This window comes from Chelonoidis abingdonii, chromosome 3, assembly GCF_003597395.2.
Source record: "Chelonoidis abingdonii isolate Lonesome George chromosome 3, CheloAbing_2.0, whole genome shotgun sequence".
Lineage (NCBI taxonomy): Eukaryota > Metazoa > Chordata > Testudines > Testudinidae > Chelonoidis > Chelonoidis abingdonii.
Genome location: NC_133771.1, coordinates 10,542,822 through 10,565,841, shown reverse-complemented (window position 1 = coordinate 10,565,841; position 23,020 = coordinate 10,542,822). Strand labels below are relative to the sequence as shown.

The 23,020-nt window shown below is 49.9% G+C and overlaps 1 protein-coding gene across 2 annotated transcripts in view; it reads left to right on the top strand.

The window, feature by feature from the left end:
- Window positions 1-22,878, top strand: part of CTSB (cathepsin B) — a 31,959-nt gene extending 9,081 nt beyond the window's left edge. Inside the window, exons 2-10 of one of the 2 annotated variants that reach the window (XM_075063601.1) lie at window positions 4,751-4,902; window positions 9,429-9,514; window positions 10,939-11,053; window positions 12,098-12,216; window positions 14,941-15,026; window positions 16,807-16,953; window positions 18,705-18,821; window positions 19,763-19,891; window positions 21,042-22,878. In XM_075063601.1, coding sequence (XP_074919702.1) covers window positions 4,777-4,902; window positions 9,429-9,514; window positions 10,939-11,053; window positions 12,098-12,216; window positions 14,941-15,026; window positions 16,807-16,953; window positions 18,705-18,821; window positions 19,763-19,891; window positions 21,042-21,139 — 1,023 coding nt within the window. In that variant the 5' untranslated portion in view covers window positions 4,751-4,776 and the 3' untranslated portion in view covers window positions 21,140-22,878. Of the gene's footprint in view, window positions 1-4,714; window positions 4,903-9,428; window positions 9,515-10,938; window positions 11,054-12,097; window positions 12,217-14,940; window positions 15,027-16,806; window positions 16,954-18,704; window positions 18,822-19,762; window positions 19,892-21,041 lie in introns of those variants that run through there. The other variant, XM_032763520.2, reaches the window with a different exon arrangement.
- The last annotated feature ends 142 nt before the right edge of the window (window positions 22,879-23,020 follow it).

Here is a 23,020-nt window from a genome sequence, read left to right as displayed (position 1 = left end):
GCTAAGAAATCTATTAAAGATTTGGCCGAAGTGTCCACCTGTAACTATCAGTGGCTTGACTTTTTTTTGGTATAAGGAGGCTTTCTGGGAGGTGGCAGGGGATGTAATTAAGCAAGTGTTGCACCTTTAATGGCTACTGGGAGCTATGGTTGGGTGTAGAATTCCTGCATTTTTCTCCACTGCAGCATACTCTAAAAGGGGACGGGGTGCTCCTTTCTGGGCATTGGGTAGGGCCAGTACAGGTTAGCTCAGGGGTAGGAAGCCCATGGCACGCATGCCGAAGGTGGCACACAAGCTGATTTTCAGTGGCACTCTCACACCCTGGGTCCTGGCCACCGATCCGGGGGGCTCTGCTTTTTAATTTAATTTTAAATGAAGCTTCTTAAACATTTTAAAACCCATATTTACTTTACATACAACATTAGTTAAGTTATATATTATAGACTTATAGAAAGAGACATTCTAAAAACGTTAATCTATTGCTGGCACGTGGAACCTTAAATTAGAATGAATGAATGAAGACTCGGCACCCCACTTCTGAAAGAGGCTAGCCCAGGGGTCGTCAACATGTGTTTATCAGGTTGCCATGTGTAATTAGAGGATGTTTACAGTTTAAAAATCACTCTAGTGTTTGAAATATTCCTACAAGTAACTCCCAAGAGCTAAAAGTGACTAGCAGTCAAGAGAAAAAAATTTTCTTTGCTATATTTGTGAGTTTGACTGTTTTTGTGTATTGTCAGTTTCACGGTCCATCTCCTTCTTCCTTTCTTCTTCCCCCGCCTCCCGGTCAGTTTCCCCTGTTTGTGTAGGTCTTCTCACAAAGCAACAGGAGAGAGAAATATCTTAACCGTACAGGAAAATATGACTAAAAACCACAAACTAGAAGGGGATCTGGGGGCAGCGTCTGAAACTACTAAGTTCTCTGTGAAATGGCACCTAGATTTCAAGTTGTGTCCCACTGAAAGTGCTGATATCAGAAGAGTTAGCTTAAAAAGAAAACATTTGCAAGGTCAGACTTTTCTTCCAGGAGAGTTCCTGTGGTTTCCCCCCTCAAAGAAAAAAGTACTTGTCATTCTGGCCATTTCCAGAGTTTACATTAGCAGTAAAGATCACCCAGAGATGTGCTCTGCACAGCGATCCGTCTTCTGCTGGCAAGTATCTGGCGCCTTACCTCTGAGTAGGAGGAGGTAGCTGATGGTCAGTGAGTGCCCTTCACGTGAATCGATCTCTGCATAAAGGACTCCCTCAGCACCGCTAAAGCTACTGGCACTGGGTACTTGGCAGGCCACTGAGGGTGTGTCTGCACCACGATTAAAAATGTGCCGCTGGCCCAGGCCAACTGGCTCAGGCTAAGGGGCTGTTGAATTGCAGTGTAATCGTTTGGACTTGAGCCTGGGGTCTAGGACCCCATGAAGTGGGAGGGTCAAACTGAGCTGCAACCTGATCCCAAATGTCTACACTGCAGGTAAACAGCCTCCTAGCCTGAGCCCCGTGAGTCCAAGTCACTGGCACGGGCTAACTGTTGGTGTGTGATTGCCCTGTAGACGCAACCTCATGCTTAGTACTTGCCCCAAAGAGCTTTCTGATTGTCATCTGTGCAGGGCTGAGTATAGTTGCAGGCTCGAAGCATGTTCAGGCTGGGATAATCTGCTGTATTGTTGAGATGGGAATCTGGCCTCTAGCGGATGAGGAACTACACTTGGCGGGCTCTGTTCATGCTTTGTTAAAATGGCTTTTGCATGGCTTGAGGTATATTTCCTTGGGCCAGGAACAGGGTTTGCCGAACAGCTCAGCAAATGGGGGTTCTGGCCCAGCATAGTTGAGTCTCTAAAGCCTGGTTCAAAGCCCATTTGAAGATGGAGTATTTCCACTGACTACATGGGACCTCACGTCCGGCACTGTGTGTTTCAGCAAAGAACTGGTGCTTACCCTGTTAGAGGTCACTTCATGGGTTTGACACCTTTGTTACCCTTTCCCATCCTGAAGGGTGGATAAATGGGAGAGTAGTTGGTATGCATCCTCTTAGGATTGTGGGCATAGCTGAATCGATAGCCACTGCTAACTGCCCTGGGAGGGAGTTCAGAATGGGGCTTTGCAGAAGTTCTGTTGTACCAAAAAGCCATAAAGAGAAGAGACAGGTCACTTGTTTTCATTTTACATTTCCTCTGCAGTGGAGAATATTTTTGTTCTGTTTTAAGCCAGTTAAATCCCCTGACCCAACCCATGGAGTATCTGGGGCCTTATCTATATTGGAAAAGTTGCATGAATGTAACTAGATCAATCTTTAAAAGCAAACTTTTGAAAATTTGGCCTTTTGATCTGTATTAGAAAAATGCCCGAGTGATTTAAGAGCCTACATTTCATTTTTGAGTTGCACTGACTCATTAAAAGTCAGCTCCTGAATCACTTCTGAAATTGGAAGCTTCAGTGTAGACGTGGCTCTGGTGTTTGTGTGCAAACCAGTTGAAGTGCCTGGATGAATTTGCTTTCGCTGGCTGTCTGCACTTTACTGACATGACGTGCTAGAAAAGTATTGTCAGAGTGGTAAAAAAGTGATAGACCTCTGAGTCTCTGTCCAAGGCTGGTCTGATCCATCCATAATGGGGGTTTGATCACTGTTCGTTTTATCAGTGTGCCCCTGGGTTGGTGGTTAGCAGGGGTTAGCTTTGCATCTTAAAGCATGAGCTTCTGTTGCCCATGCTAAAAGACCCAGCTCTTAGTCAAGGCCCGCCAACCTTTATCTGTGACTCAGTTGTCACCAGAGCAGCAGAGTTCCACACGGGGCACATGTGGGTTACGTCAGCCATGCCCTTTCCTGACTTGGTGGAAGGTTGCTACATGGACTGAGATGATCTCTGCTGTCTGTCCTCAATCCTGGAATTAGGTGTAGCTTTTCTGCATTGCTTGTACCCCTGTGAGGTACCAAAAGGCCAAGCTGGGATCACCGCAGCTCCCTCTGGGGTGGAACAGAAGAAGGTTCACCAGTGCACAGCAATGCTACACAAGAGGCAAAGAATAATGTAGCTTATTAAAAGTTGCTTGTGGGAGAGGAAATTCTGGTTAAGCATAATGGAGTTTCCTGAGCTCGAACTTCCTGAGAGAGACAGAGGTTGACTCCCCTTCTCTCTTTAAATCCTGTCTGTGCTAGGGGGCATAGGCGGCAGGTTATATACATTTCCTGGAGCCTGAGCATCGCAATATTCAGTGCCGGGTGCCCTGCTCCAGCAATATTTGGAGCTGGGTCTCTCTCCTGGCCCTGCCTGGATCGGGCCCTGGCCCCCGTGGGCCTCCCCTGCGCTGCATCTCTGCCTGGACCAGGTCCCAGCCCCCGCCTGCCACTCTGCCCCCTGCGTGTCCCCCCGCGCCGCGTCCCTGCCGGACAAAAAGCAGCGTGCGCCTCTCCTCTGCCTGCTCGTGCTGCTGGAGTAGACGGCTACCAGTAGAACTACTGTCTGCTGCCCCAGGGTCCTAAGGCCTGCCCTCCAGTAATGGCAAGGCAGGCTGCCCTTACCCTGCCCTTCTGCCTCAGTCCTGAGCCTCTCCAATGCCCCAAACTCTCATCCCCAGCCAGAGCCCTCATCCCCCCGCACCCTAATCCTCAGCCCCAGCCCTGAGTCCCCTCCTGCATCATGAATCCCTCATCTTCAGTCCCACAGCCCTCACCCCTGCACTTCCTCCTATCCCCAAACTCCCTCCTAGAGGGTGCGCCCCCTCCCCCTCCCACACACCCCTTCCCACCCCCAAACTCCCTCCCAGAGCCTGCACCTCTCACCCCTTCCTATGCCCCCAGCCCCCCCCCAGAGCCTGCACCCAAACTCCGTCCCAAAACCTGCACCCCTCACCCCCTCCTGCACACCCACCCCCTGTCCCAGCGTGGAGCCTGCACCCAGCACCCAAACTCCATCCCAAAGCCTGCACCCCTCTGCACCCTAATCCCCCAAACCTCCATCCCAAAGCCTGCACCCCTCTGCACCCTAATCCCCAGCCCAGGATCTGCATCCCAGACCTCCCCCTCCCCCCTCACCAAGCCCCCTCCCAGAGCCTTAGGCAGGTGGAGTTTGGAGGGGCGGGTTCTGGGCACCACCAAAATTCCTACAAACTTGCCACCCATGCTAGGGGGGTTTTAGCAGAAGATTCCTGCTGCTGCTAAAATTCCCCAGTGTGGGCAGGGCCCTGCTGACAAAATGTCAGGACTCAGGCCATCTCAAGCAGTACAGTGCACCCTTACCCATCCTGCTGCAGCACTGATTTAAAGGGGAGAGTGCCACCTACTGATTTGCCATGAGCACTCTAGGTTGCAGTTTGGGATTGAAGTTTGGGGGGGAATTGGGGAAGGGGGTAGTTCCTGTCAATTAATTTGCCTTGAAAATGAGCTGACAGTCCTTTCACAAAGATCCTTTGGCATTATATAGAACAAATGAATAGTTTTACACTGAGTTTTATTTAAGTTGTTGGCAGGGGAGAGGAATGAATGGGTGCAATTCTGTAAGTCTCTGCCTGTGATACTTCTGGCAACCAGGGAGGTACTGTGAATCTACCAAAACAGCACAGCCCCCTCCCTCCAATATCCTTCTCTGCTCACTTGGAGTATGTAGCATTACCCTGCATGTAATCACGTGACAGGCTCTACCTAACAATAGCTGGCATCTGTTTCTACGAATCCTTGCCAGGAAGAATGCCAGTTAGGAAGGGGTTAGCTGTGCCTCTAGGCAGACGCAATACGTTGATTTACGTGCGGATCTCTTTCCAGGTGACGAGTACTGCTTTGTGGCCAAGATGTGGCAGTCTGTGTCTGCTCTGTGTGTCCTGGTGACTCTTGTGAGTGCCCGCAGCGTCCCCTACTTTGCTCCCCTCTCGCACGATTTGGTCAACTACATCAACAAACTCAACACTACATGGCAGGTGAGTGCGATGCTTTTCCTCTTGTGCGCTCGGGGCCTGTGGCCAGGTTGCTGATGGAGAGCAGTGGCCCTGTGCACTGGTAGTGCCTGCCTGGATGGATGGGATTGCTGCCCTGCAAGCATGTTCCAGCCCTGACTCAGAGGGACCACCTCACACAGCCAGGATAGCTGTGTCTAGGCAAACTTTGCCTCTCCTAAGGTTGCCTGCCATGGCTGGGTTTTGCTGGCAGCTGTTCACTGGGATCCAAAATCCTCTCGCATAGGTCACTAAGCAGCCATTAATGTATGCTTTCATGTAGCACCTCTCCTTTGCAGAAGATCTCAAAGCACTTTGCAAACTGTAAGAAACTCAGATCTGTGTCAGCTGTTCAGCAGCCCCACAGGAAGGTAAGAAGGAAGTGACAAATCCTATCATGAACGTCCTGTTTGCAGTGCCAGTTAGGTAAACAGGATGTTAACAGCACACCTGAAACTTATCTGGGTCTGATGTATATTTGGGGGAAGCAAGGCTTTAAGCACGTGGGCGCAGCTTGAGAATTCCCATCCTGGGAGCAGCACGGTGCCTCCTTTCGCCATGTCAGGGCACTGGCTTGCTGAACTGCCAGCCCCACTTCCTGCAGCCCCTGGGTCATCTGTGAAAGTCACCCAGCCAAACGCTGACTGCGCCTCTGTGTTCTTGGCTTACAAGATTTGATGCAGTCACAGCCAAAAATGGGTGTGATGGAGATGGTAACTACTCTTGGTCACTGTCCTGAAATCCAGTGGCCTTTGAGCGGTGTGTGGCCTAGTGGATAGAGCACTGGAGAAGGGGACCTGAGAGACTTGGTTCTATTCTTGGCTCTCCCACTGGGTGATCTTGGGGAAAGTCACTGCACTGATCTGCCTCCATTATCCCTGTTGTACAGATGGAGGAAATACTGACCTCCTGTGCAAAGTGCTTTGAGACCTGCTAGTGGAAAGTGCTATCTAAGAGCTAGGTATAATGATTAAATGTAAACCTGCATCTTGTTAACCCAGCCCGGATGCTGCTTCAGACACACCGGGTAGCCTGTCATTCATCTTTCTTGTATGCTGCTGCACCGTTTCCCATAGCTTGGACCAAAATCACATACTGCCAGCAGAAAATACCTGCGTGTATACACGGACCCTGAAGGTCCATGTGTGCTAGGACAATAACCCATAGCTCACAGTGGCTCTTACCCACCAACTGAGCTGCTGCCGCCCATGGGCCTCATATAGTCTCCATACTCCCAGTAACAATACTGGCTATGGGTTTAACCTCACCTGGAAGGCCATGTCTATGCTAGAGACCACAGCAGCATAGTTTGGGCATGTAACTATGCTGGCATAACCCTGTAATGCAGACACCATCTATACCAAGGGAACTGGGGTTTCCGTCACTGTAGAAACCCCACTCTCCGAGCAATGGTAGCTAGTCGACGGGGCCTAGCTGTGTCTGCTGACCTAACCCCATAGCTTTGGTGCTCAGGAAGGGTCGATTTTTCACACCTCTGAGCACTGTAGCTATGTTGACCAGGCCAAAGCATGTTTGGAAATGAAGGAGATGGTGGTCGGTCCTGATGCAGCCGTCAGCAAAGAGCACTTTGGAGGAATCCGGGCTAGCCCAGCCTCGAAATGCAGAATGGGTGTCTCCATGCATGACGGTTGGTTGTATGTGACCTGGGGGGTAGGATCCATCTAAGTTACTCAACTTCACATAGCTGAAGTTGAAGTACTAGATCAACTCACTGCATTGTCTTCACCGTGGTGAGTCAACTGCTGCCGCTCCCTTGTCAACTCTGCCTGTGCCTCTGCGGCGCTGGAGTACAGGAATCAAGAACTCGGGGGGTGGGGGGGTCTATTTGTCGCATCTAGAGTAGACACAATAAATTGATCCCCACTGGATTGATTGCTGCCCACCAATCGGGTCAGTAGTGTAGATATATCCTCAGTAAAATGGTACTGAATGAGGCATGGTGCCAATCTACCAATCTAGTTGCTTTCACCTATGTCTGCATATGACTGCCATTGACCATGAAGAAAACGCAATTGAAAGCAAGCAGTGCAGCATGTTCAAGATGCTAATTGATTCTAACTGGAAGTAATGAATAGACAGGAAGAAAACTGCTGCAAAGAGGTGGCTTTGCAAGGAACACCCTCCCACCCCCCCGCGCGAAACACAGCAGCCCTAACTAGAGAGCTGGGCAAGCTGTCTGACCCAGCCCGGGTGCTGGGGAAACCCAGCTGATGGGTAACCCTCAGGCAAGACTGGTCGTGCTGGGGCATGTTGAAACCCAAAGCTCCACGGACGAGTAGTATCCCTCCTTGCTGGAGTGCTGGGCACAGGTGGCTGTGTTTACCTGGACAGGAGGAGAGTGTTGCTGTCATTTGCAGTGGCTTGTCCAGTTCACATTGGCAGGTCAGGCTGCTTCCTAATGGACCAGGATAGAAGGACAAATGAGTAATAGCAGAATGAAAGGGACCCAGCTGATGATCACTTGTGTGTCTGAATGTTACCTGCTAGTGTTACCACTCAGGCTTTGGCTACGGCTCCATAAAGAGTTAGAGGGTTGACTCCCAACCAGAGCCGTCCCTTAGGTACGGCAAATCGGGGGGGCTGCCCCAGGCCCTGCACTTCAATAAAATCGTGAGGAGGTGAGCGGGGTGAGGAGGCGAGTGGCAGACAGGCGGGGGGTGAGGAGGAGCCCCCTTACCAGAGCCTCCCCCTCCTGCCTATCAGCGCCTCCCCCTTCCCTCTCAGTGCCTGCCACTTGCTGCGGATCAGATGTTTTGCCGGGGGGGGGGAGGGAGTGGGGGAAGGGGTGAAGTGGGGATGGGGCCTGGGCGGAACACCCCGGATAGATGAGAAACTGGGCGCCTATGTCCCTGCACCCCCCAGGGAAGGCCCTGCTCCCAGCTCACGTACACGCACTCGCACTAGCTTGAGGAGACAAGCACGAGTATAGATCATAGTGTAGCCAGAGTAGCCTGGTCAGTTTGTCCTTGGTGTTCAGCCGGGTTTGTACTTGACATGACTAAGCTGTGCTTCTGCTGCCCATGCTCCTGCAGCCACAGCACCGTTTAGATTCATGGAGGCCCAGCGTATGTGTTCGTGAGCTGCGAGTCACCCCCCTAGCTCGTAGTGCAGACGGGGTGTGTGTGTGACAACTAAAAGGAGGGAGAGCGGGGAAGGGTGATCCAGTGGTTGGGGCACTCTCCATCGGGCTTGGGAGGCCTGGATTCAATGCTGTTCTCAGCTACAGACTTAACCCCTCCCTGGCTAAATACCCTTGAGGATCTGGGCCTTAGTCTCTTAGCCCATCTGTAAAATGGGGGTAGCACTTCCCTGGGTGTTGAAATCCATTGAAGACTGAGGTGCTTAGATGCAGTGGGCATGGGGGCTAGAGAAGTAGCTTGGGTAGAGCAGAGACTCGTTTCCTTCAGCGAGGGTGCTGTGGTATGTCTGGTTTTGGGTCGATCTTTCACTGGCGGAAGCAGAAGGACATTTCAGGAACTTAGCAGTTGTGATTATAAAACCCACAAGAATGGGCAGAGGGAGGCTCTAAGGGACAGGCTGTCGTAGCTTCCTACTCAGATTTGAACCTTAGCGTTCATAAACTGAGAAGCTAGCATGAACCCTTTAAGCTTAATTACCAGCTTAGATCTGATATCGCTGCCACCAGCCAAGGATTCCAGGGCTTGGCTCCCTTTTCTTGGTCTGCGTCTCCCATAACCTTCTCTGGGGACCCAAGACTCAGAAGCCCAGAGTCTTACTACAAAGGGAATAACCCCCTCCCTTGTCTTCTGTTTACTTCTCCCCAGGCTTCCCCTCCGTGGGTTATCCTGGAAGATACTGTACTCAAACTCCTTGAATTACAAAACAGAGAGGGCAATTTACCTTCCTCCCCCTTTTCTTCCCGAGCTGCACAGATTCACCCTCCGTAAATCTAACACAAAGAGAATTTCCCTTCCCTTCGTTCCTTAGCCTACCCAGAGAAAACTCAACCAGGTTTTTAAAAGAGGCTTTTTATAAAAAGAAAGAAAAGACGTGAAAATGCTCTCTGTATCAAGATAAAAATATACGGTCGATTGCTTAAAAGAAAAGTATGAATAACAGCCTTGTTCAAAAAGAAAGTACCATTTTAAACATTCCAGCAACTACACACATGTAAATACAAAAAAAACAATAAAAGCTTACTGTCTTTTCTACCTTTGTACTTACAACTTGGAAACTGAAGATTAGAAGCTTGGAATAGAGAAGATCCCTCTCATAGCCGAGAGACAGACAAAGACACAGACCCAACATTTCCTCCCTGAGCTTTGAAAAATCCGGTTTCCTGATTGGTCCTCTGGTCAGGTGTTTTGGTTGCCTTTGTTAACCCTTTACAGGTGAAAAAACATTACCCTTAGCTATCTGTTTATGACACAGGCGTGTTACCCTGAAAATGCTCTTGGCGTCCTCCTGGAATGGCCCGGTGATGCTGACGTGTGCATGTTGGGGTTCAGGCCTCTCTCTCTCTTCCCCAGGCTGGGCACAATTTCCGCAATACTGACATGAGTTATGTGAAGAAACTGTGTGGCACGTTCCTGCATGGGCCCAAACTGCCGGTGAGGTGAGTGCTGTGGGGTGTAACACTTGAGGCTCTTTTGAAGAGTTGGAGAGGAGAGGTGTTTCCAGGCCAGAAAACACCTACAATGCTTCAGATCCTCCTCTTCCCTCTCCACTGTACCTCTGGCAGCCTTTCCCGGCACAGGAGCCTAGTGTTGTGGAGATCCCTTGCTGGGTAACTGAACGGAACTCCCTCCAGACCTTGGCTAATGCTGGCAGCGTTTAGTGTTTTTTGAGGATGTGGGAAACTCAAACTTGGGGCTGACTAGGACCATCCTTCTCTGTCCAAGCCTCCACACCTTTCCTTGCTCTTTCCTGCACCTGTCTCTTAATAATGCAGTGTGCTTCGATAGCTCCCTCATCCGAAAATCCGTGCTGTGCTCCCAGACAGCACCCTGTATCTTTATAGACATGGGGTCGGGGGAGAACCGAAGCAAAGCGACTTGTCCAGCAACTTACCAGAAGTTTGGAAGTGCTGGGAATGGAACCCAGACCTAACACCCACTCCTGCGCTTTCAGAACCCTGCTTATATTTACACAGCCAGTGTCCATTTAGCTCAGCTGGAAGTTATGGCCTGGATGCAGAAATCGTGTGGTGGAATTTTCCAGCCTTATTTTGCAGGAGGCCAGATGAGAAGTGCAGTGGACCCTTCTGGCCTTAATCTGTGAATCGAGCTACAGTAAAACACCATTTATCCGACCATTCTGCTCTCTGTATTGACCAAACAACCAATGCACGCAGGTCCAGAAGTGGGCCATCTCAACTGTGGCCACTAGCAGCAGAGAATCCTGTGGCACCTTATAGACTAACAGACGTTTTGGAGCGTGAGCTTTCGTGGGTGAATACCTACTTCGTCAGACGCAGGTCCTACCTGCGTCTGACAAAGTGGGTATTCACCCACGAAAGCTCACGCTCCAAAACGTCTGTTAGTCTATAAGATGCCATAGGATTCTCTGCTGCTTTCACAGATCCAGACTAACACAGCTACCCCTCTGATACTTATGGCCACTAGGTGGCGCTGCAGCCTTGCACTTCCCATTCTCTGGATTATCCGTGTTTCAGATTATCTGATCTGGCCCGGTCCCAACTAGATTGGATAAATGGGGCTCTGCTGTACAGTAGAGTGTACAGTAGAGTGTAACACTTGAGGCTCTTTTGAGGGGTGGGAGAGGAGAGGTGTTTCCAGGCCATGAAAGACCTACAGCGCTCCTCTTCCCCCTGCATCGTACCTCTGCTCTGGGCTCAGAGCTGTGTGGTGGGGTTTGCTCTACCCTGAACCCCCTAGTCATTGAGTATCTAACTGCTCAACCTTGAGACATTTGTCTTGGGTCTCTTCTAAAGAGTCAGTGTAGAAACATCAGTTTCTGTTAACTTGGTCTTACAACATTAATTCTCCATGTAACCTGGATGCCTGTCTCCCATTACAGGGCAGAGTTTGCTGGAGACGTGAACTTGCCAGACAGCTTTGACTCCCGGGCACAGTGGCCAAATTGTCCAACCATTAACGAGATCAGAGACCAGGGCTCCTGTGGCTCTTGTTGGGTAAGAGGATCATACTGTTAAAGGGTTGGTCTACCCTGTGATCAGCTAGGGTTGCAGCAGCGTCGATGTACCTGAACGAGCGAGATCAAAGCTAGCTTCAGTAACAATAGCAGTAAAGCTGTAGCAGTGTGGGCTTGCCACTCGAGTCTGTACCCAGAGTCCTGGGCAGACAGGGCTAGCTCGGGCCACTGCCTGTGCGACTGCAGCTTAACTGCTGTTGTTTCTGGTGGCTTAATTAGCTCTGCATGCACAGAACAAGCTCAGAATTACTCCAGGGATGTGTGGGTTTGTCATTTAAACTGCAGAGAACCTGTCTCAACACATGGCATAATCACTGGAGTGCAAGGTCTCGTGTCTCACACAAAAGGAGGGGACCTGTCAGTCTGTGCAGTGAGAGGTCACAGAATATCAGGGTTGGAAGGGACCTCAGGACGTCATCTAGCCCAACCCCTTGCTCAAAGCAGGACCAATCCCCACACAGATTTTTGCCCCAGATCCCTAAATGGCCCGCGTAAGGATTGAACTCGCAACCCTGGGTTTAGCAGACCAATGCTCAAACCACTGAGCTATCTCTCCCTGAGAGAGATTGAAGGTGAATGTGTGTGATCTATGCTGCCTTTATATTTTCAAGGGAATCCAAGCCTCCATGGGCTGCGGTAGCATCTCTGTCTCCAAACAACTGGACTGGGACATGCACTCATAAAAACTCCGTCTTAGAATAGCCCTGCGCAGTGATCCGTGGTCCACGTGTTGAGGAGGGATACAGTGCTGCTTTTACCTAGTAGTGAACTTAACAGCCACCTGCAGTTGGCTCTCTAAAGATATGTGGCTCTATTTGCAAACTGGATGGAATGTCCATCAGCCCAATATGTGCAGCCTTGCCCCCATACCTCTCCGGCCCAGCCAGCCATCACCACAGTCAGAACAAATTCCCTTGGGGCTGGAGCCACCTTAGTGCGTGGTCCAGTTGTGTCTCCTTAGTAGCAAACAGCCCCTCCCCTTCCCTTGGAGGGTGTGTGATGCTCTTCCCTCTGTGTTTTGTAGGCATTTGGTGCGGTGGAGGCCATTTCGGACAGAGTCTGTGTGCACACCAACGGCAAGATAAATGTGGAAATCTCAGCAGAAGATCTGCTGTCTTGTTGTGGCTTCAAATGTGGGATGGGGTGAGTGATTCTCATGCTTCAAAGAAATGCCTAGCAGGACCTTTTTGCCAGGCCGGAATAGAAACCAATGAGCCAGACCATGCACTGCACTGACCTCCCCGACTCTCCAGTCTAGGATCAATAAATATGAATGTTTTGTGTAGCGCCTAGGGCATAAAAGGGAGACGTTGTGTTCTCTGCTATGCTGCCAAGGACCTTTGGGAATGCTCATCAGGCATCTCTCTGGGCTCGAGGGGAAACCAATGGAGCAAAACCTCCATGGTGGTTGGATGCGTGCTCAACAGCTCAAACCCTGCACCTCTGCAGTGTTCCAGCTCGACTAGCTCCCTTCCATCCTCTGGTACTCACTGTGCCTCTGAACTGTCGACCCGTTGGCCCTAGTGTCTCAGCGCCATTCCTTCTCCTTTCTGTGTTGTACTGACATAAGCAGGCATGCAGGGGGATTTCAAACCAGCTGTAGCCCGACTTGCCAAGTGGCAAGGTTATTAGAACCTTGGAAGAAGGTGGTATTGAAGAAAAGACTTCCATCTTTTTGCTCCATCTTAGTGCTGGTCCTTGCAGATCTTACAGCTATGTAAAGTCCTAGATCTAACTTGCAACTTCCAGGCCAGCTCCCTAAATTGAGGCTTTGACAGAAATGGAATGAGTTTATACTCTCCCCTTTTGAGTTGGAACTAGAAGCTTCAGAGTTACAGCCACGCTTTTCTGTGACTCCTCTCCAAACTGGAACATTGGCAGAAATATTAAATCGTGCAAACTCCAGGGTGTCACCTTTGCCTGGCTGGTGGAAGACCCTGTGTGACGATGTGGTTCTGGCGGGACCCAACTGAGAGTGCCAAATCAGGACCAATTGCTCAAACAGGGCAGTCACAGCCCAAGGCTGGGGTTTTTCCACCTCTAAGGCAAACCAAACCAGCCAGACAACAGACTTCGGTGTCACCCTCTGGCTAACCGCAAGTCACACAAGCAATTTCCTTAGACGCTCCAGTCTGCCGGTATCACCACCAGTCCCACACGTCCTGGGGATGAATGGTTATGAAAACAACACCCAGTAAAAGAAAAAGGTTTTCTCTCGATCCCAAGGACCAAGCCCAGACCCAGGTTAATATATGCACCTCAGATCTTACAGCAATCACGCTGTTTGCCATCCTTTAGATCTAAAATCTAAAGTTATTCATAAAAGGAAAAAGATCGAGGTGAGAGCTAGAATTGGTTAAACTGAATCAATTACATACAGTAATGGCAAAGTCCTTAGTTCAGGCTTGTAGCAGTGATGAAGTAAACTGCAGGTTTAAATCCAGTCTTGGAGAACATCCCCCGCTGGGATGGGTCATCAGTCCTTTGTGCAGAGCTTCAGATTGTAGCAAAGTCCCTCCAGAGGTAAGAAGCAGGATGAAGACAAAATGGAATCAGGCCTTCGCCTTATATAGACTTTTCCAGGTGTAGAACACTCCTTGGTTCCTACTGTGGAAAGTTGACAGCAAAATGGAGTTTACAGTCACATGGGCCAGTTCTGCTCACTCCAGTGAGTCAGCGTATTCCGCCTTTCTCTCGATGGGTCATTGTTGTACTTGATGGTCCTTAATGGCATCAAGCAGTAAGCAGAGCTGACACAGCTTGTCTGAGACTTTTTCCGTAACACAGAACAGTTTGAAAATACAGATAATACACAGCAATATTCTTAACTTCAACTACAGAAATGATACAGATTACAGACAGCATTAATCATAACCAGCTAACCGTAACCTGGTCTTAGACACCTTATATGACCCCCTTTACATAGGATTTGGTGCCACTACAGAACCGTGGTTGCAACCCATGTTCTATATGGTCCCAGTTTATATCAATAACGTCACACCCTGCATGAGAGGGAGTTAGTGTGAAGCCTTGACCTGCAAGCAGATTGTGCCTGGTCTTAGCTGTGAGCACGTGTGGACTCCCTTTTGCTGCAGGGGACCGCTCCTGTCCTTTGAGTTAACCATGTGTGGAAGTGTCTGCAGGATCGGGGTCTGTGACCACCTGGGCCCTGTGCTGACCCTCGTGTTGCTGTATTTTCCTGTCTCACGTCATGGACAAACTGAAGAGTTACAGTTGGAGAGTGCAGAGCAAGCCCTGCCTCTTTGCCCAGGAGTTTGGAAGTCAGGACTCCTGGGTTCTCTTCCTGTCGCTACTGACTGTATGGCCTCGTTCCAGTTCACCTTCAGTCGAGTGGGCACAGTGTTCCTTGGGGGCAGAGGCGTGCAAAGCAGCTGATGAAAAGGTGACGCAGGCTGCAGATGCTGCTTGTAACCGAAGAGGAGGCCTTGGCCAGAGTACTGACTGGGACTTGAGAGACCTAGGCTCTGTCCTCAGCTCTGCCACTAGCCTGCTGCGGGACCATGAGCAAGTCCCTTCACCTCCGTGCCTCAGTTTCCCCATCTGTAAAGAGGGGCTATGTATTGCTACCCTCCTTTAAGCACTGAGATATAGAGGCAAAACAGCTAGGAGTAACCCTTTCATCCACCTGGCTACTCCAAGCTGTAACAGTTCTATTGTAGCGGGAGCCTGACCATCAGCGATCCACTTCCATAGTCACTGAGCATCTGAATTCTCAAGTGTTGCTAGATGAACTGGCTTGTGTCGAAAGCGGCCCCCTGGCTGTGCCAGACATCTTCACCCACCTATGTAGAAGCTAAGCACTGTGCCTGGGATTTGTGATTGATGTGTCCGTGGTGGCTCTTGCAGGTGTAATGGTGGCTATCCTTCTGGAGCGTGGGCGTACTGGACTGAGGAAGGCCTGGTGTCTGGCGGGCTCTATGACTCCCACGTGGGTAAGCCAGAAGCCATGCAGGCTGTCAGTGCTAACCAAGGGAGTTGAACTATGTGGGTGTCGTGGTTAAAGGGCTAGCCTCTGAAAGCACCCACCCACACACCCTGAAACAAGCATGAGGCCTTATGCCCTCTCCTTCCTTGGGGTAGAATCCCACAGGGTCCTGGGCTGCAGTCCCTTGTGCATGACTCCAGCAGCCCTGCAGCCCTTTGCCCCAGTGGTTCTTCCCTTTGTGACCTGTGGTGAGCACAGTGACACGAAACAACCATTTTGAAAACCCAAATATTGTTTGTGTAGCCACTGAACGAAGCGTAAGAGGAGAATTTTTTTTAAAACCAGAAGGTGTCTGTCTTACCTGGGCCTGTTGGTAGGGCCAGCTTTAGGAAGTGCGGGGCCCAATTCAAACAGTTTTGATGGGGCCCTGGCAGGGATGACAGGAAAAAAAAAACCAAAAAACATGTGGGGCTTGTACTCACTGAGCAGTGCTCCAAGACTTCGGCGGTGGGTCCTTCACTTGCTCCACGTCTTCAGCGGCACTGAAGGACCTGCCGGCGAAGTGCCGCAGAAGACCCGGAGCACCGCCAGGTGAGTAAAAACTTAAAAGGCGCCTCTAGCCAGGGAAGAGATTCTCACTTTGCGCGGGGCCCGATTCAGGGGAATTGGTGGAATTGGCCTAAAGCCGGCCCTGCCTGTTGGTCTTACTCCCACCCTGCCTCATCCCTCAAGGTCTGGGTTCAGCATGGCGCTCTCTCTCTCTCTCTCTCTCTCTCTGCCCTTGAGGGACTGACTTTTAAATGCAGCCAGAGGCTTTCTCCCTCCCTTTCTTGAGCTTGGCTCTGCTGCCAGTTAGAGCTGGCGAGGATGTTGGAGGCAGCTCTAGTGTGTGTTTTTAAAGCGTAGTGGGAAGGATACATGTCCACACTGCCACCCTCTTTGCATTAGCAGACAATCAGTCCACATATACGTGCATGGTAACCATCCTTAAACACAGCCACAGCATTCATAAACAAACGCAGGGCAGCTCCAGCTGTCTCACTAGGGACCAGCTACTAGTTCTTCTTCTAGAGATGACGAATGACTCTGATGTAAGGAATGTAGACATGGAAGGTTTGGCTCTAGCAGAGACCTGTCCCTTAGGATAGCACAGGCAAGTCGCCATGAGTCATTCTCTTCCCCACGTACTGGAGGGTTTGTGGTGCATAATTGCCAGGCCCTCATGGTAAACTGGACCTAAATCCCAAAGGTCCCTAGATTCTGCAGCAGGCTGGGATCTCTGCGGCAGTGTTAAACATTTGAATTATGAAAGTTAATACATCACTTGTCATGTTAATATTTGTGTCAAGTTTGATCATGCTGCTGACTCTTATACTGACGACCCAGTTAGACATGGTGGAGGGGATGGAAGTGCCAGTAACTGAGTTGGGGATGCTTGACCCTAGGGAGGCATAAAGGAGGTTGAGTATGTGGGCTGAGTGCATTTGCTGGCTGTTCATTTCTATCCATCAGCAGTGGACGTATCAGAGATGTGACTTGGTTTATCGTTAGGTTTCAGAGTTAACACCATGAGATAATGGGTAGGTTATATGTCTGCAGAAGGAGCTGTTTCAGGCAGACTCCAGAAGATATCAGCGCATCACTTTACATTTAGGGATTTGAGAGTGTTGGGGCAAGGGGCCGTGGAGTGGTGGAGTACGTGGGGCCCTGCAGCACTGTGGGAGAGCAGCCTCTGAAAGAGGTTGGTTGGGGAGAAGCTGTCTGACCTCTTCTGTCTAACCCAACAGGCTGCAGACCATACTCCATTCCTCCATGTGAGCACCACATCAATGGGTCTCGACCCTCGTGCACTGGGGAGCAAGGGGACACCCCAAGGTGCGACAGACACTGTGAAGCAGGCTACTCACCTTCATATGAGAGTGACAAACACTTTGGTAAGAGGAAGCCATTTGCCCCAGCCTACCAGTGCACTTCTCTTGCCTTTAGATTCCTAAAGGCTGAAAGGCCCTCCTGTGCCGGGTCAGAACCGTGGGCTTGGCTCATAGCCTGTCGCTGGGAGTTGTGAGCATTACGTGAACAGTAGTATTCAGGTCCCTAGTGTAGTAAGATGAGGCCCTGAAATATAAACTATTGTCAGGGGCCTAGTCTGAAGCCTGAAGCCTGAACCAAAGTACTTCCAGGTACTGCTAAGCCCGGTAGCTACTGACAACACCTAGCATGGCTGATATCTTTAATGAAAAGGTGTGTTGCAACCACTGGCCTTTCTGTGCAGGGGTGGAATGTCCCTCTGGCAACCAGGGCGCTTGGGTTTCCAGTGTAGTTTGAGCTATTGCTTTTTAATGTGCTGCAGCAGCTAGAAACAAGGAGAGCCAGCGCCCCATGGGCCAGCAACTAGTGTCCTCAGACCAGTGTGAGACCCTCTGGCTGTGGGTGGACGGGTGACTGCTTAGAACCACAGTAAAAACATGTCCCTGCTGAGAGAAGAGGAACCGCATGGGAGCCCTCTATTGCATCTCTTCACGGGAGAGCCATTCCGAGTGCACGGGCCCTGCGCTCTGGAGCTCTGACATCTGCAGGCACCCGACCAAGCCCCAGCAGTGTCCTTGCCGTGGTGCTGTGCAGGCATAGAACTCAGTGCAGAGGGCACTCGGCAGAACTTCCACTGGCTCTAGGGAGGTCTCTGGTCCTGGGATATTCACGTTCTCCAGGATCCCTTGCCTTGAATCCTCCTTTCCCAGCTGGATTTGTTGTTTGGCACAGACTAACCTCAGCTGACAGAGTGAACCCCATATTGGAAGTTCCCTGAACTCTCCGTGTGTGTCCCTGTACTCTGGCTTAGCCAGATGGTGAAACTGAGGCACATTCTGCTCTCACTTGTGCTGGGCACTCTAGGGTTTGCAGGAGGTTCTGTTTAGCCGTATCCCTGCAGAAGAGCCCAATATCCAGCATCTCAAAGTGTCTGTAAACTGCACTGGCAAATCGGTATCTAGAGTGGCATGATGCTGTTTGATGAGCCCTTTCCTGCTAGAGCAGACAGCAGCTTTCCTTTACTATGCAGGAAAGTTTAAATCTGTGAGATGGAGGAAACTCGTCCCCTGCCACGAGGGGTAGTGAAGCGTGGCGCAACCAGTTTGACTGACCATTGTCCTCCTTTTGTTTTTGACTGGGAGCAAAGTCAATTAGTGGTTTCTGATTTCACATCCTCCAGTGCTCAGGGGTACGCTCACCCCTCAACGGCAGGGTCCCGCATGGACCTCACAGCAGACTGGCTCCCAGTGAAGATACTAGAGGCTAACCCAGGGGTAGGCAACCTATGGCACGTGTCTAAGGCAGCACACGAGCTGATTTTCAGTGGCACTCACGCTGCCCGGGCCCTGGTCACCCCTCCGGGGGGCCCTGCATTTTAATTTAATTTTAAGTGAAGCTTCTTAAACATTTTAAAAACCTTATTTACTTTACATACAACAATAGTTTAGTTATATAATAGGCTTATAGAAAGAGACCTTCTAAAAACATTAATGTATGACTAGCACACAGAACCTTATATTAGAGTGAATAAAAGACTTGGCACAGCACTTCTGAAAGGTTGCTGACCCCCAGGCTAACCGCTGCAGCTTCCAGTGGGTCTGGGTGAGTTGATGTAGGTGCCCACAACTTCTGAGGTATATCTGCTTCTGCTCTGCAGGAGCTACGTCTTACAACGTCCCTCGCAGCGAGAAGGAGATAATGGCTGAGATCTACAAGAATGGCCCAGTAGAGGGAGCATTTGCTGTGTACGAGGACTTCCTCATGTACAAGTCTGGTAAGCATTACGACCAGGCCTTGGCGTGTTAGCTAAGCAAATGCTTCACAGACAGAGGGGGTGGGTGATGCTGGGTGAAGTTCTCTGGGTTGCATTAGGAGGAATATTAGACTGATCACAGGCACCCTCTCTTGGCCTTTAAAATCAACATGCTGCGCAAGTGTGACACTTCACACAGGGTAAGGCACATACTGTTATCTTGGGTGCATGCCTGGCCCTCCTCATTGTAGTTTATCACGTATTTGGGGAAACTGAGGCAGAGGTTTAGCCAAATTTTAAAGGGCAGCCTAACGTGAGACCTTGGACACAGCTTCCAGAGGCTTTCAGCCATAGCTTCTGCTGATCCCTATGGGAGTCATGGATGCTTGACACCTCTGAAAACCAGGCCCAAGTCAGGCACCCAAACAGGTCATTATCTTCAAGTGACCAAGTGCCTTGCCTAAGGGCACCCCAGGGAGTTAGTGCCCAAAGTGGGCACTGAGATCATGACTCCCAGTTCACCAAGACTGCTGCCTCTTTAGACTAATTCTTCCCCACTCACGCACTCCTCTCCCTCAGCCGTCTTCGAACATGGATTGAGTGTTTGCTGCTTCCTTTGAGACTTGGCTGTGCAGTGTGTGAGGAACACACAAAGCCCCAAGGCCTCTCTGGAGTTTGGCAATACTAGGAAAGTCACCTCTGGTTTTGTACTGAGAGAACTTTCATAACTTCAGGTGTGTGTTTGAATGAAGATTGCCTTGCCCAAAAATGTTCGTTGTTTTAAAAAAAATCTTACCCCTCATTTGTGCTTTCTTCATCTCTTGGTGCTCTGATACCATAAGAACTTGAAATAGAATTGATGTCATTACATTAGTTTAAGACTGCCCACCCCAGCTGGAGTCCACAGTAAGAAAACTGGGGCCCTTGACTAGGATCTCCTCATTTCATATCACCCCCTGCAGGTGTTTACCAGCATGTCTCCGGAGGAGAGGTTGGTGGCCATGCTATCAGAATCCTTGGCTGGGGTGTAGAAAATGGCACCCCCTACTGGCTGGCTGCAAACTCCTGGAACACTGACTGGGGTGACAATGGTAAGCAGCCAGGGTGTACTTTGGAGCAGACCAAAATGGTGGATTTGTTTTCTCTTTCTAGGAGGTTTATCTCCCTATCTTTAAACCTTGGTATAACTGGAGCACTCACAGGAAGCAGGAGTTTAGAGAAGACCTTCTCTTCCTTCTAGCAGGCTGGCTAAGAATAGCCAGATTCTGTTTGTGTAGCAGGAAAGTACTGACCTAGCTGGCAGAGCCTGGAGCTAAACCCTGCATGGTCCATGAGCTTGTGCAGTGGGCATTTCATGCAGAGCTGCTGATCTGGTTGTATGACCCTATAGGACATGGGTGATTTGGTGTCTCCAGAAGGGCTGTCCAGATACTGACTGAGCCTGCCTGTATAAGCTTTTCTGGGGCTTTCCTCACCCTGGTGCTCAGAGCATCTTCCATCTGTCCTCATAACACCCCTTTGAAACAGGGAAGCCTCCTCCTCCACTGAGGGGAAACTGAGACAGGGACTTGCCCAAGGTCAGCTAGGAAGTCCCTCCCAGTGGCATTTTGGACCCATGGAAGTCCCTTGGGTTTGGGTTTTGGTGAGCCTTCCCTGCCCCATGGCTTCAGACCAGGGGGCGAGCTGAGATGGAAGTAGCTGATCAGTAGCCTTCAGGCCCTTAATTGTGTGACTGACACCAGAGAGGAGAAACGGTGGCTGAAGCAACTCTGCTGGGGAAGGGAAGGGTGGTGTAGTGGGTAGTTCACTGGGCAGGGGGTTCATAGGTTCAGTTCCAGGCTTAGTTAGACTTCCTGTGTGATCCTGGGCCAAGTCGTTCTCTACCCTATGCCTTAGTTCCTTGTCAGAGCTCCCTCCAGGGGTGGAAAGGGGCTAAATCCAATGGTTGAGGCACTCTATGGCCCTCCTAAGCATAATAAAAGGATCTCACCTGGCCTGACATGGGGAGCTGACCTGTGAGTAACAGGGGGCCTCAGCAGACGTGCAGGAACTGAGCATACATCCGCTAACAAGTCGAGAAGAGTGCCTGGGGCTCTCATGCCTAGAAGGAACTCGAGCCATCACGCCACAGGGAGTGTTTGATGCCAGTCTGGAGAGTAAGAATGCCCTAGGTTGACTGACTTTTTTTTTTTTTCCCTCTCCCATGTGGGATTAGTGACTCTCTCTTTAAAACCTCTCTAGGTTTCTTTAAAATCCTCCGAGGGCAGGACCACTGCGGAATCGAATCAGAGATAGTGGCTGGCATCCCCAAAACAGAACTGTACTGGAAGAGGATCTAACCCCCTGGCTTGGGTGCAACTGAAGAGATCAAACTACAAATAATCACGCCTCTGATTCTTATATCCAGGAGCAGGCTGGGCACAGAGCCTGCACTCTTGAGACTATGGTTGAAGCTACTTATTAAAATCTTTTTATCTTGTTTAGTTGTGTGATGGGGATGAAGGAGGTGGTTTCAGTATCCATGCGCTAGCTGCCTTTTCTACTGGAGCTCTCTGCTCCCAAGCCAGTTTGTGTGGCTTCGCTACACACGAGCATTCCTTTCTCAAAGGATTGAGCTAGAAGTGACATAGCTCATCACTCACCACAATATTGGAGTGACTGAGAAACTGGTTTTTACCAGCCTTGTTCAGTGAACCCTCTTGTCCAAGCTTGGGTGAAGCAATCACTTCATTTTGGAAACACACCAGGATAGGCCAAAGTACCTGCATGGTCTGGGAGGCAGGACTGGATGACCTAGGGGGTCTCTTCCATCTCTGAGAGGATGCATGCTGCTGCATTGCTGCTGTCCCCAAGTTTGACTTCTGCACTGCTGTGTGCCCAGAGAGCTAGCTGCTCAGAAGTGAGTATGTGCCAACCCTTGTCTATGGCATAAACATTGCACATGCACTTCTGAAAACATATGCCTAGGTTTATTTGCTAACCTTGTTTCCTGACTGGGGGGAGCCTATTAATGACATCACTGAGGAGCTGGCTCTGGATGGAGTAGAACAAGGCTCTCTTACAACTAAGCTTTTCATAAATATCTTCCTCTGCTTTTCTGTTTAGTGTTATAATTTTTTTTAAAATAAACCACTTGGCTCCTCAACCAGTTATTACAGGTCTGGTGGGTGATGTGATGAACTAGCCTGTTTATGCTGGCACATGGATGCTAAGAACATCTAACTGAACTAAAGCAACTGTGGTGTTTGAATGAAGGTCAATGTGGGGCTTGCGGATAAAATTAATTGGGCAGGGTTGCTGCCTCTTCTTCTGGCAGATGCTTATCTCAGAGTGTGGTTCAGCAGATTGGTTGAAAGCAACCTTTGGGCAGTAGGCTGAGTCTGCAATGGCAGTTCTGTCCTATGGTGCTTTAGTGACTGCAAATTTGAATTCAGGCTGGGTAGGAGAAAAGGGTTCTGTATGATTCTAAAGGCTTGTCTGTATGGTAGGGGAATGCATGCTCCAGGGGTGAGGCTTTTAAAGTGCACTAACCTAGAAATGGAACTAGGTTAAGGTTGAGCACACACCAGCAGGGTCTACCTGGACAAATTAATCCATGTTAGAATGCTTTAAGAGTCACGTCTGTGGTCCTAATGGCCTGTGTAGTCAAGCTGTAACTTCATCTCACTTCACACACTTGCAGCTTATGAGACTAGTAATCTAGCTTTTCACACACAACCATCTTAGTAGTTTTTTTTTTTTTAATAACTAGGGAAACCTGTTATTGCTAACATTTTAGCTGAGGAGGGGGAAGGGGGCTGGAATTGGATGTAGGAAGAATGGTGTGTGCCTGGGAGGTGGTGGCACTAATTTAGTTAACTGTTGCTAGTGTAACAAGCTGGAAGAGCCTGGTGGTGTTTAAAGCAGAGGGCAGGTTTGGCTTACTGGAGAGCTACTCACTGCAGGAGCAGGGCAACACCTGTGGAGTAGACTTGCATTTTGTGTTTAAAGATGGACTCTAACTTCTGTTTGTAACCACTAGTAACATGGCTTCAGTGTAGCTGAATGGAACAATTGTGCCAATAAAAGATTTCTCCAACCTCTTGTACTGTGTCCTTGGAGGCAGTAATAGGACTCAGTTCTCAATGGGCCTCCCAGGTTAGGCTTGAAGTGGAGCATAGGCAAAAAGATGTGATTTCATCTCTGCAGGTAAGTGATCCCTCTCACAAAGGGGTTCCACC